We start from the raw sequence: 12,794 nt of genomic DNA on the forward strand, positions 1-12,794 counted from the left end.
AGAGGTGGTGGGTGAACCATCCCTGAGCCATCCCAGGCCAGGCTGGACGGGGCTCTGAGCACCCTGAGCTGGTGACGATGTCCCTGCTCATGGCAGGGGGGGCACTGGGGGGGCTGGGAAGGTCCCTCCAACACAAACCTTTCTGTGATTTCCATGCTCTTGCTCCTTCCCCTCCCTGTGCCAGAACAGGGCCAGGTGGCAACTCAGACCTCGGAACAGTTGTAGTTTAAGCCCAACCCTTTCACATTTGCCCGGTTCTAACCTGGTTCCTCTCATGGCGCAGACCCTGCGGTGCCTGTGCTGGCACACAGCAGCGCTGGTGTGGGGGACACAGGGACCACTCTGTGCTGGCATCTTTGTGCTGTGGAACTGGGTCGGGGATCCAGCAGACAGCATCAGGGTCTCATCTGCGCGCTGCTGCTCGCTAGAGACCGTCATTGCAGGGTGCAGGAGAGAGGAAAAAGCTTCCGTTGCCCTTTAGCAGGATGGTTGGTCAGTCATGAGGAGTTCCTGAGGTCTGTGGACGGGAAGGAAAGCTGCATTTAAAGAGGACAAAGAGCTGTGTGAGGATTCACACCTAATCCGTCTCCTCCTAGGTGTCCTGCCTGGAAACTGTGTGGGTGTCCAAGTCGAACGTGGTGCAGAGGCGAGGGCGTGCTGGCCGCTGTCAGTCGGGATTTGCCTATCACCTCTTCCCTCGCAGCCGCCTGGACAAGATGCCAACCTACCAGGTCCCAGAGATCCTGCGCACCCCACTGGAGAACCTGGTGGTTCAGGCCAAGATCCACATGCCGGAGAAAACGGTAAGCACAGCACATGCCTGCAGAACTGCGGGCGACTGAACCAGCGGCTGGGACCTGCTGGGTGCTGGTTCCAGAGTCGTCATTTGACCTCAAACATGAGCAGGAAAATCCCAACATGCTGATGACTCTTTAGTATTTCCTAAATGCAGTGCTGCCTAGGGATGTTAAGACCAGGAAATGTATAGATTACTTAAATTACAGAGTATGTCTGAAAGACTGCAAGAACGGAGAGGGCTGAGCTCGCATCCCTGGAGGCAAACGAGGAGGGAACCGTGTTGCAGCCTGGAGCAGGGCAGTGGGCTCCTCAGGCTCTCCCACGCTCCCAGATGGGAAACATCCCTTTTTTCCTCTTTTCCCTTCTCCCCGCTGTGTTGCAGGCAGTGGAATTCCTCTCCAAGGCTCTGGACAGCCCTGACATCAAAGCTGTGGATGAAGCGGTGATCTTGCTGCAGGAGATTGGTGAGCGAATGCTGCGTTGTGGTGTGGGTGTGATGGAAATGCGTTTGCTGTTTTAAAGATGGGAAACAGGAGTTGGCATGGGACAAACTGGGCAGGATTGTCCCTACATGGGGGTGGCAGCTGATGGGGACTTCCCAAACTGTACCCATTGCGGTGCTGTTTCCCATACTGCTTGCTCAAGAAGTGGGGAGAACTTCCCAAGATTTAAAAAAAAGATGGGGATGATAGAGAAAGAAGGAAAACTGTGATCTGGAGTTCATAGCTGGGGTCTTGTGGGTTCTCATCTGGCTCTTGCAGCCTTTTATCTGGCCTGGGGTCAGACCAGGGAGGTTTTGGGTGCTTATTGCAGGCCCTGTGCTGTGTCCTTTTCTGGAGGGGACACCAAATCTTCCAGGCCTGGCAGGCGGGTTCTCCAGCAGCTCCTCGAAGCCACCGGTCACCACTTTGGCCGCACTTAGAGCTGATGGATGTGCCCTTGCGGGCGGTTCTGTTGCAGGAGTGCTGGACCAGCGAGAAGCCCTCACTACTTTGGGCAAACGCCTCGCCCAGATCTCCACAGATCCTCGGCTGGCGAAGGCCATTGTCTTGGCATCCATCTACCGTTGTCTCCACCCTCTGCTCGTCATCGTTTCCTGCCTCACCCGGGACCCCTTCAGCAGCAGCCTGCAAAACCGCGCAGAGGTGGACAAGGTGAGGAGCCCCTCCTGAAGGAAGGCAGAAATCAGGAAGGAGTGGATAGAATAATTTTGGTTGGAAAAGACCCTCAAAATCGAGTCCAGCTGTTCCCCCAGCCCTGGCACTGCCCCGTGTCCTGAGAACCTCATGTCCGTCTGTCCAGCCCTCCAGGGATGGTGACTCCAGCACTGCCCTGGGCAGCCTGTTCCAATGCCCCACAGCCCTTTGGGGAAGAAATTGTTCCCCAGATCCAACCTCAACCTCCCCTGGCGCAACTTGGGGCTGTTTCTTTGTGTCCCTGTCTCCCCTCAGCTCCTGTTCTCCAGCTGAACCCCCCAGGTCCCTCAGCCGCTCCCATCACAATTGTTCTCCAGCCCCTCACCAGCTCCGTTCCCTTCTCTCAACTCACTCCAGCACCTCAAGGCCTTTCTTGGAGTGAGGGGCCCAAAACTGCCCCCAGGATTCGTGGTTTGGGCTCCCCAGGTCCCAGCACAGGGATGGTCACTGCCCTGGGCCTGCTGGCCACACCAGTGCTGGTACCAGCCAGGATGCTGGTGGCCTCTTGGCCACCTGGGCACACCCTGGCTCATGTTCAGCCGCTGCCACCAACACCCCCAGCTCCTTTTCCGCCGGGCAGCTTCCTTTTCCTGATGCGCGTGTCTGTCTCGCAGGCCAAGGCTGTTCTGAGCCGGGAGAGCGGGAGCGATCACCTGGCGTTCGTCAGAGCTGTGGCGGGCTGGGAGGAGGTGCTGCGGCGCAGGGACAGCCGGGCCAGGGACAACTACCTGCAGGACTATTACCTGTACGGCCCCAGCCTTCGCTTCATCAACGGTGAGTCCCAGAGGCCTCTTCTGTCCCCTGGAAAGGCTGAAGAACACGGTGCAGAAAGGGGTAGATGGGGCAGGTGACTGCTGGAGCGGGCGCAGGTTCTGGCTTTGGTGCTCTGGAGGCCACAGGCCGGCCAGGTCTCCTGTCCCAGCGCCGAGGCTGAGCCTCCAGCATGTCCTGCTGCTGCCCTGTGGCCGTGACTCCATCCAGCGGGGCCAGGGAGAGGCCGATCTCATTCCCTGGGGCTCTCTCCTCCCTGCAGGCCTTGTCAAACAGTTCTCGGAAAACCTCTATGAAGCCTTCCTGGTGTCATCCCCGTCTGACTGTACCATGCCCTCCTCCGTGTGTAACCAGTACAGCGAAGAGGAGGAACTGGTCAAGGGCGTCCTCATGGCCGGGCTGTACCCCAACCTCATCCAGGTACTGCCTCCCACTCTATCGCTCTCTGGGCTCACTGGTTGCTGTGGGTAGTGTGGAGGTGCTAGAGACGTGTGTGTCCTTGTGAGGAGTGGCCACCCCACCCTGCGCAGGTCATGGTCTGGGTGCCATTGAGGTGGCATCTTCCTCCTCCTGTTTGCTGTCCCTTGCATTGCGTTCGGTGGCCGCCAGGTCTGGTCACCTCCGTGTTGCTGGAAGTGGAGGAACGTACCTACCGCTCGGCAGGGTTGAGGGGAAGGCAGCTGGATGGCAGGTGTTGGAGATGCTCTTGTTCTTCCAGGTGAGACAAGGCAAAGTGACCCGCCAGGGGAAGTTCAAACCCAACAGCTACGCGTACCGGACAAAGGCCGGCACTGTTCTGCTCCACAAATCAACCATCAACAGGTGGGTGATCATGTGTGTGTCACCGTGGGCGGGTGGGGACCTGCTGGTGGTTCCGAGGACCCCCTCGCTGCCCCCGACACGTGTGACACTCCCCGCGGTGACACAGCCGTCCCCTCTGCAGGGAGGCGTCCAAGCTGTACAGCCGCTGGCTGACCTACTTCATGGCGGTGAAGTCCAACGGTGGCGTGTTCGTGCGGGACTCTTCCCAGGTGCACCCGCTGGCCGTGCTGCTCATGACCGACACCGACATCCACGTCCGAGGTGAGCGCAGCGGCCGTGGGGCTGACGGGTCCATCTGTCTGTCCTCTCGAGCTCCTGCAGGCTCCTGAGCACCCGTTCCCCAGCTGTGCCCCAGCCCGAGGGGCTGCGAGATGGCGACACTTGATCTCTGGGTAGCTCTTTGTCCCCCAGCCAAATCTCTTTCCCTGTTTCAGAATCAGAGAGTCACAACACACTTTGTGTGGGAGGGACCTTCCCAGCCCCCCAGTCCCCCTGCCATGACAGGGACATCGACACCAGCTCAGGGTGCTCAGAGCCCCGTCCAGCCTGGCCTGGGATGTCTCAGGGCTGGTTCATCCACCCCCTCTCTGGGTACCTGGGCCAGGCTCTCACCACCCTCAGGGCCAGCAATTCTGTCCTCATGTCCAGTCTGTCTTTCTAAGCCTCTTGTTCTGGACACGGTGCTGCTGTTGAGGGCCACAAAGGCCATGGGTTGTGAGTGCTGGCAGCTGTCGCTCTGCAGGGCGGTGAGGACACCGAGCTCCGAGCAGGCTCCTGCCTGCAGGCTCCTTTCTGGGAGCGAGGAGTCAGGCTGGCACGTAGGGAGGAGCGAGCCCTTCTCCCCACAGACACGCTGCTTTAACCCATGGGTTTTTAGAATCACAGAATCATTGAGGTTGGAAAAGACCTGTAAGATCATAGAGTCCAACTGTTAACCCAACGCTGCCAAGACCACCACTAAAGCATGTCCTGAGAACCTCATGTGCACGGGTCGGCAGTGCTGCGCTTGGCCTCGAGCTCAGACGGGAACCAGCGGGGAGCTCCCGGCGCGATGTCGGAGCTGCTGGGCTCTGCTTGAGTCCCAGACTCTGCGCTGAACTTGCTGGGGCAGACGCGCTGCGGCGGCCGGGACGGGTCCCCCCGCTCCCTTCTCACCTCCTCTCTTCTTCCCACCAAGACGACGGCTGGCGAGCGACGGTCTCCCTGACCGACAGCGATCTCCTGGTGCTGGAGGGAGACTCCTACACCATCCGTCTCCTGCGGGATTTCCGCGTCTCGCTCTCCAAGATGGTGGAGACGTGTCTGTGCTACGAGATGGCGGCGATCCCCGGGGACCTGCACCACCAGCACAGCCAGCTCCTCGACATCCTGGTGGATCTGCTCAAGGGCCCGCCCGGCAGCTTCGGCGCTTAGGCACAGCCCGAGGATTGTGTGGGGACTTGTAATTTGTATAAAGATGTTCACAAATGTTTATTTAAATAAAAGTTCTATTTATCCCTTGTGAAGTCATCTCTCTCCATCCCAGAAGATTAATGTTGTCTGAATCTCCTGCTGTCGGCTCCGGGCATGGTCACCGCCGAGGAAGAGCCAGCGCCGGGAATGGACTGGAAGCGCCGATGGGCCCCAGCGCCGCGGACACCCCCTCCCAACCCAACCGGACGGCAAGACCCTCAGCCGCTGCCCCCTCCCCACGGGGCCGGCGGGAGCTGCTCCCGGCGCAGGAGGACGGACGGACAGACAGACGTGGCTGCGGGGCCGGGCAGAGCGCGGATCCAGCAGCTCCGGAACAGCCCGGCGAGCGGCGCCCTCGTGGTCACCGTCCCCAGCGCCCCAGGACGCGGCACGGCCGCAGCGTTGCGGGTGGGACCCCGAGGCTCAGCGCCCGCCGCGGCGTCACCGCCGGGATGGGACTCGTCCTTCCGAACCTCCCTCTGCTGTTTGTCCTCTTGCGTTGTTGTTATGATGTTTTATTTTTAATTTCTTGTTCCGCTGTCGGAGGCCGGATCCCTGTCACTGTGCCGCACGGGCCGGGATTGCGCCGCCCGTGAGCACGTTCTCCTGCGGGAAGCCAGGAGCACAGGCACAACGTTCTTTGTTTTCTATGAACGGGGACCATATTTCTGTGGAAGGAGGATTGTGACAGGCACAGCATGAAATGCGAAACCCGGAATTTAATCCCAGCTTTGCCTTGGATTCCCTGTCGAATGAAGACAGTGACCTACCTCACAGGGCTGTTGTGAGGCTTCGGTAACGTTTGTAACGCGCGGGAGCCCTCGGGCTGGACGTTTTGGGAGCGGACGAGCTCCCGGGGGTTTGGGCGCAGCCGGGGTTGTGCCCGCGGGCGCCGGGCGGGCACGGGGCCTGGGATCATTTGTTTTTATTCACCATTTTCTTATGCTCTTTGTACCTGAAATCAAGGTGAGGTCTGGTTCTATAGAACCCAATCGCTCAGCGGGGGCTGGTTCAGCACAGGGGGGGCGCTGGCGAGGGGTCCCAGGATGGAGCCGCCTCCCTGGGGTTGCCCTTTGCTTCTCCCTGCTCAAGTTTAATTTACTCCTCATGGGCTTTAATTAGCGGAGCTGCGGCCTCCGCCCCAGGAGCCGACGTGCTGGAGCGGGGTCTGCAGGCCCCCGCGGCTCCGGGGCCGGGGGTCTGTGCCCCATTGGGGGCCGGAGGCTCCGGGCCCCCCGGCTCCATCCCCGGGCGTCCTGCAGCCGGTGTCCACCCACCCCCTCCCATCCTCATTTCACTTGCTTGAGGTTGTCACTCTGAGTTGAGCAGTGTTTGTTTCTTTGGCCTGTATAATGGGCACTATGGGGTTCCCTTCAGCAGGTTTAAAACAAAAAACAAAAAAGAAAAAAAAAAGAAGACTAAGCTATTGTGTAAATGGTTCAGAACTAGTGTGGTATTGGGATACTTCAGTGGCTGTTATGTGATACTGGATCTTTTTACAACATAGAGTAAAGACAATAAAAAGGGATAGAGTAGTAACCGCCTCTGCCCTCTTCTTTCTTTTTTATAATGTGTATTTTAATAGCTGAGAAGAGGCTGAAGTTCAGTGCCTGTTCCTGGGCGCAGCTTTGGGGGAGAGGTGTCCCAGCCGCCCCAACCTGCTGGGGGACCGAGCCCCGGGGCTGCCCCACATCGGGGGTTTGGGACCCGGCGTGTCCTGTTGGGACTGGGCTGTGGCACCGGGGGCTGTGCTGGTCACGGGGGTGAGGGCTGGGGCTGCTGGTGCTGCGGGAAAACCCTGCGCTGCGGGAAAACCCTGCGCTGCGGGAAAACCCTGCGCTGCCTTCGGGAGCTGAAGGGTCAGGGGCTCAGGGACACCCCCGGGCTCCCAGGGGCACCCCAAGGGTCCTGGGGCGGGGGCAGAGGAGCAGCTGCTGCTCCCCAGGGCGCGGGGACTCTGGGGACCCGCAGCTCAGCCACCCGCGGGCACTTCCCGCCCCGGCCAAGGAAAGGAACCGTGGGACCCCCCGTCAGTCACAGCGGGTCCAGGACCCCGCAGGAGTGGGTGGGATGGGCAGAAAGAACCCCCAGGTGTGCGGGGTGCCCGTGGGCTGGGGGCAGAGCCCAGGAAGGGGGAGTTTTGCAGCTGAAGGATCAGAGACAAGAAAATCTCTTCACTCTGCTTCGTGGCGTCCTCTGCCACCCCTGGGACGTCAGGTGTCCCCAGATGTGCCAGCCCCCCTCCCGGCCTTCCCGCCCCCCATGAACCGAGACCCAAGCTGAGGAGGAACATCTAGAAGCTTTATTTAATTTCAACCTTTACAACAGTAAGAATCACAACATCAAATCAGGAAATGTTGCTAAGGAGACGACAGTCGTACAGCCCCGTGCGGGAGGGCGGCAAAGGCAGAACCGAACCGGGCTGAACCCCCCAAGGCAGGAGGGGGCTCTGCCCCAGCCCCTCCCCCAGCTCCGTCCCAGCCCTGACCCTCCCGACCGCACCCACCGCCCCCGAGGAGCCGGTGCCACCGCGGACCGATCCTATGACACAAAACGCTAAATAATCACATTTAGAGAGCGCTCCCCACGCTGCTCGCTCCCCACAGCAGCCTCCCCTCCGCCCTGCAGCGGGGAAACCGAGGCAGAGCTGACGTGACTCCTGCAGCGGAGCCAAGAGCCGGCTCAGCCCCCCAGGCCCTGCGCCCCAAGCCCTTGTCCCCACCGCCCTGTCCCCTCGCACTCATTTCCCTACTACGTCGTTACTCCTTGCACCTACATGGCGGGGTAACGGGAGCTGCAGGTGATGCTGATGCTGGGGTGGGACGAGCACAAGGGGCGCAGGACGGGGCCTCGTGTTTGATTTTGCTCAGACAGCAGCGGGCGAGGCGCGAGCTGGGGAGGCGCAGGGGAGACGGAGCCACTTTCCACCCAGCCCCAGCCCGGGGGGGGGTTTGGGTGACATTAGTGCCGAGCCCAGAGGCTGCTGAGCTCCGACAGCTCCGGCCGCCGCGCAGGGACAGCACCGACCAGCCTGAGCGGCCCCGGGCTCGGCCGCTCCCTCCTCCTGCCTGTGGGAGGACACAGGAGCCCATGTCACCCCAAGGACACGAGTGACATCCGGCTCCGCTGCCTCCCACGGCCAGAGATTCTGCCTGAGCGACGCGACCACGCGCGGGTCCCAGAGCCCACGCACACCGACACGACGCGGGGACGACAGCGGGGGCAGCGTAGAAAACTACATTCAGTTCGCGGCCAGGACGCTGACCCCGGGGCGGGAGCAGCAGCGAAGCCGCGAACTCCGGTACCTGCATTGGAACGGTAAGAAAAGCCCCAAAGAACTGTAAATGCCACTGATGTGCAGGGGTCGCCAGGATCCGGCAGCTGAGCCCCCAGCCCCGCAGCCCTCACACCTCCCAACCCCCAGCCCGGGAAGGGCCGTTGCTGAGGGTCCAGAGGCCCCAGCACCCCCCGCTCCCACAGCCCTGAGCAGCCGGGACCTGCGCGGGGCGTCCGGACAGGCCCCGGTACATTCACATCGCGTCTAATTCACACAACGCTCATCGTTTTACCCCCAGAGAACTGGCTGCCTCCAGCACGACCGCAGCTCCGGCTCTGCCCGCAGCTCCAGCTCTGCCCGCAGCTCCAGCTCTGCCCACAGCTCCGGCTCTGCCCACAGCTCCGGCTCTGCCCGCAGCTCCAGCATGAGCACAGCTCCAGCATGAGCACAGCTCCGGCTCTGCCCACAGCTCTGGCTCTGCCCGCAGCTCCGGCTCTGCCCACAGCTCCGGCTCTGCCCACAGCTCCTGTGCTGCCCACAGCTCCGGCTCTGCCCACAGCTCCTGCTCTGCCGCCGCTCCGGCTCTGCCCGCAGCTCCTGCTCTGCCCGCAGCTCCGGCTCTGCCCGCAGCTCCTGCTCTGCCCGCCGCTCCGGCTCTGCCGCCGCTCCGCTCTCAGCACTAACCCCTCACACCAGCCTCGCCAGACAGGAAACTAAACTCATTTCACCAACACGACTCTCCTCCCGTTCTAGCGACACGTACAGCCGCTTCCTTACACTTCAAACAACTCCATATTAAACAGAAGCTGTCCTAGAGAACCAGAGCACGCGAGTGTCGCCGGTTTGTCCGCTACGCGCAGGCACGACGAGTGTCCAAGCGGCACCAGCACAGGGCGGGTTGTGTCCGGCTGGCGCTTTGTGCACGTTCAGACGGGCCCCGAAGCTGCAGCAGCGCCCACAGACACCAGAACCGCGGCCACACTCAGAGCAGCGCGGGGAGGGGGCGCCGCCGCTGCCCCAACAGCCTCGGGGCTTCGCTCGCTCTTTAATTTTTTGCAATCTCGGAAGATAAAGTGCAACGTTGCCACTCGCGTCCCCCCGCGGGCCCTGAACCGCAGCACCGCGTCTGGCAAACCCGGCAACAGCCGGCGCCGCCGCAGCAGCTCCCGCCCTGGGCTCGGCGCTGGAGCCCCTGGCCGGCGCGGCCCCCGCGTCGCTGCGCCTGCTCCTCCCTGTCCCTGCGCCCCGAGAGCCGGGGGCGGCTGCTGAGAACCGAGCACGCGGGGCGGTGATATATCCTGGGGAGGGGGCGGGGGGCCCGTGGGGGTCGCTCTGGCCAGGGGAACACGGGGGTGCTGGGATTGGGTGCTGGGTTTGGGTGCGGAGGGGAGAGGAGGAGGAGGAGGAGGAAGCACGGGGAGTTTCCAGGGTATATATAACGGCCCCTTTCAGGTGCAAATCTGCATCATTCACTCGTTTAAATCTGTATCCAGAGGAGAAAAGAAGCACTTCTGAAACTAGCAGACGACTTTGATGCAAACTAGTACAGTTTAATGCCATTTTATTAGAAATCATGCAAACTTTTAATATAAAAAATACAAGTGCAATAAGAATCTTTGTGTCGATACAGACTGCGGGTTCTCGTGTGGCTGCGGCCCCGCGCCCGAGCTCCGGCGCTGCCCCCGCTGCTCCGCGCTGCTTCAATTACTCTGACCACCCAAGAACGCTTGTTTTGTTGTGTTTTTTTTTTTTTTACTTTTTTTTCGATTTATTTACATTTAATTTCTTTAGTGTCATTCGCAACACGAAACGAGGAGCTCGCGCCTCCCCCGCCGGCCCGGGCGCTCGGCCCCGGCTCAGCGCCACCGCTCGCAGCCCCGTCCTGCTCCGACACGGCCCCGCGGCCCGAGCCCGGAGCCGCCGCCCCGAACCGCGCTCGGGCCGCGGGTCCAGCACTAAACATCACCCGCAAGGTCCCGGGTCCGACCCGACTCGGGCTCCGCCTCACCCGCCACAGCAAATCCTCCTCTATCACGTTCCCGCGCCTTCCGCTCCGGACATGGCTTAATCCCATGAGTTTGCTCCATCGTTTGAAAATATTAAAAAAGAACCAAAAACAAACCCAAACAACCAAACAACCAACCCAACAACAAAAGAAAAGTTACAATTGCTGGATATGTCAATAAAGCCGGCACGGCAGCAGCGGTTAATGTCTCTACTCTCCTACGGTTAAGGAAAAGGAAAGAGAAAAGGAAACTTAGCGTGGGTTTGTAGCACGATAAATCATCAACACGTCGTCACGAAGAATAAAAGGTTAAAGTCAACAGTTAAAACAGCCTAACGTGTGTGTATAATATATATCATCGTCAAACGGGATCGGCAGAAACTGAAGCGGCAAGGAGGAAAAGGTGGGGTTTAGAAACCAAAAATGGAAGGAAGCGAGAGAGATCACAGCTCGTCCCTGTTAACGCCGCCCGGCTCGGCCCCACGGCAGCCGCGGCTCCGGCTCCGGCTCCGGCTCCGGCTCCGGCACCACCAGGGATGGAAACCCCTCTCCAGCCCCAGAGGGGCGCGGCGCCGGGCAGGCCGAGCGCGGGAGCCGGGACGCGAGCTCTGCCGGCGCCGGCACCGCGGCTGCGGCCGGCGCCGGGTTCAGAGAGCGAAGCTGCGTTACCGGGGACGGGGTCGGGGTGGATCACAAGCCTTGCTGAGAAAGCGCCGCGGGGGACGGCGGTGACAAAGGTGACCGGCCCGGCTGGACGTGCTGCCGCAGGGGTGGGGGTTGGAGACGGGGGGTCAGCTCCGTGGTGGGTTCGAGCCTTGGCCTCCGCACGGAACGTCAGCCTGTGGGGGTCAATCTGCAGCGACACAAGGGCGGGGAGGGGGGACACACGGACAGGGGAGGGGGGGACGGGAGACGATACCACAATGTCATCATTAGATGCCTGGAAAATAAAAGGCAATTTTCTGAATTAAAACAGGCCAAAAGCCACACACCCCACGGACAGGGACACGACAGGCTCGGCTGTGGCCGCGGCGGCTGCTCTGCCCCGCTGTCCCCAACCCCGCGCGCAGGGACACCCAACACTCACTTGTTTCTTGGATCTGAGTCTCGAAGCTCTGAACGTCCCTTTGGTCGCCCCCGGCGCGGGGTCCCGCTGGCCCCACGCCGTTCTCCTGCGGCTCCGTGCCGTTCGGGGGGCCCGGCGGGAGCTGCCCCGGCTCCGCGCTCCCCTCGGCCTGCAATGACACGGGGAGGGGACAGGGTGTCAATGGGTGTCAATGGGTGTGACACGCGGGGACACGGGGTGCCGAGCTCAGCACCCCTCCCCAAACACGCTGGTGACAGGACAGGTGAGGCAGAGGCCTGGGAACAGTGACACGGTGACACGGTGACGCTGAATGGGACGGGGTGAGGAGCACGGAGGGGTTTGCGTACATGGTGGTGGGATTTGGGGACATGTTGATGTGGAGTCTCCAGCTACTGCAGAGCTGGACATTGCGACACCAGCACGGGACACACGGAGCAGGAGCCACGATGGAGCAGCCCAGCCCTGGAGGGAGCAGCTGCTCCAGCGCTGGGTCCCTGACAGGACACACATGGAGCTGCTGGAGAGGGGCCAGAGCAGCCCCAGGAATGACCCGAGGCTGGAGCAGCTCAGGAGGGGATTCTCCTCTGTCTGTCTGTCTGTCCCGGGGACTCAGGAGGGGATTCTTCTCTTTCTGTCTGTCTGTCTGTCCCGGGGACTCAGGAGGGGATTCTCCTCTGTCTGTCTGTCCCGGGGACTCAGGAGGGGATTCTCCTCTGTCTGTCTGTCTGTCTGTCAGCCCCAGGGATTCAGGAGGGGATTCTCCTTTGTCTGTCTGTCTGTCCCGGGGACTCAGGAGGGGATTCTCCTCTGTCTGTCTGTCCCGGGGACTCAGGAGGGGATTCTCCTCTGTCTGTCTGTCTGTCCCGGGGACTCAGGAGGGGATTCTCCTCTGTCTGTCTGTCTGTCTGTCAGCCCCAGGGATTCAGGAGGGGATTCTCCTTTGTCTGTCTGTCTGTCTGTCCCAGGGACTCAGGAGGAGATTCTCCTCTGTCTGTCTGTCTGTCCCGGGGACTCAGGAGGGGATTCTCCTCTGTCTGTCTGTCTGTCCCGCGGGGTAAGGAGGAGCAGCCGCAGCCGCTGCCGTATGCAGAGCTCACCGCACCCACCTTCACGGCTCCTCCCGGCGAGTGTCCCACGTTGTCCAGAGAACCCACTTTGGCTTGGGCCTTCTCCTTGAAGTTCAGCTTCTGGTTCTCGATTTTGACATCTCCTCCCCCTGGAACAAGAGCGAGCGGTTTGTTAAACCCCCGCGACGGTCCCACCTCAGAGCCGGCCCAGCAAGGGGGCACCGGGGAGCGTGGGGAGGGACACGAGCAGGTAACACACTCAGTGTCGGCTGGAGGTTCTCCTGCGTTACAACACCGCAGTTCTATAAGTGCAGCCCAT

At 61.2% G+C, this 12,794-nt stretch overlaps 2 protein-coding genes across 10 annotated transcripts in view; one reads left to right on the forward strand and one right to left on the reverse strand.

Moving 5' to 3' along the window:
* DHX30 (DExH-box helicase 30) overlaps positions 1-6,578 on the forward strand; it is a 34,304-nt gene extending 27,726 nt beyond the window's left edge. For all 3 annotated transcript variants that reach the window (XM_082045069.1, XM_082045067.1, XM_082045068.1), the window contains 8 exons: positions 597-803; positions 1,181-1,262; positions 1,759-1,952; positions 2,609-2,768; positions 3,028-3,185; positions 3,484-3,587; positions 3,709-3,848; positions 4,765-6,578. In XM_082045069.1, coding sequence (XP_081901195.1) covers positions 597-803; positions 1,181-1,262; positions 1,759-1,952; positions 2,609-2,768; positions 3,028-3,185; positions 3,484-3,587; positions 3,709-3,848; positions 4,765-5,000 — 1,281 coding nt within the window. In that variant the 3' untranslated portion in view covers positions 5,001-6,578. The remainder of the gene's footprint in view (positions 1-596; positions 804-1,180; positions 1,263-1,758; positions 1,953-2,608; positions 2,769-3,027; positions 3,186-3,483; positions 3,588-3,708; positions 3,849-4,764) is intronic.
* A 3,282-nt stretch (positions 6,579-9,860) lies between these two features.
* Positions 9,861-12,794, reverse strand: part of MAP4 (microtubule associated protein 4) — a 152,163-nt gene continuing 149,229 nt past the window's right edge. For 6 of the 7 annotated variants that reach the window (XM_082046514.1, XM_082046515.1, XM_082046517.1 and 3 more), the window contains 3 exons: positions 12,515-12,624; positions 11,409-11,556; positions 9,861-11,261 (listed from right to left, as the gene is read on the reverse strand). In XM_082046514.1, the coding sequence (XP_081902640.1) occupies positions 11,254-11,261; positions 11,409-11,556; positions 12,515-12,624 (266 nt within the window). In that variant the 3' untranslated portion in view covers positions 9,861-11,253. The remainder of the gene's footprint in view (positions 11,262-11,408; positions 11,557-12,514; positions 12,625-12,794) is intronic. The other variant, XM_082046513.1, reaches the window with a different exon arrangement.

The sequence above is a fragment of the Streptopelia decaocto genome (assembly GCF_964273445.1).
Source record: "Streptopelia decaocto genome assembly, chromosome: 2".
In the NCBI taxonomy this organism is placed as follows: Eukaryota; Metazoa; Chordata; class Aves; order Columbiformes; family Columbidae; genus Streptopelia; species Streptopelia decaocto.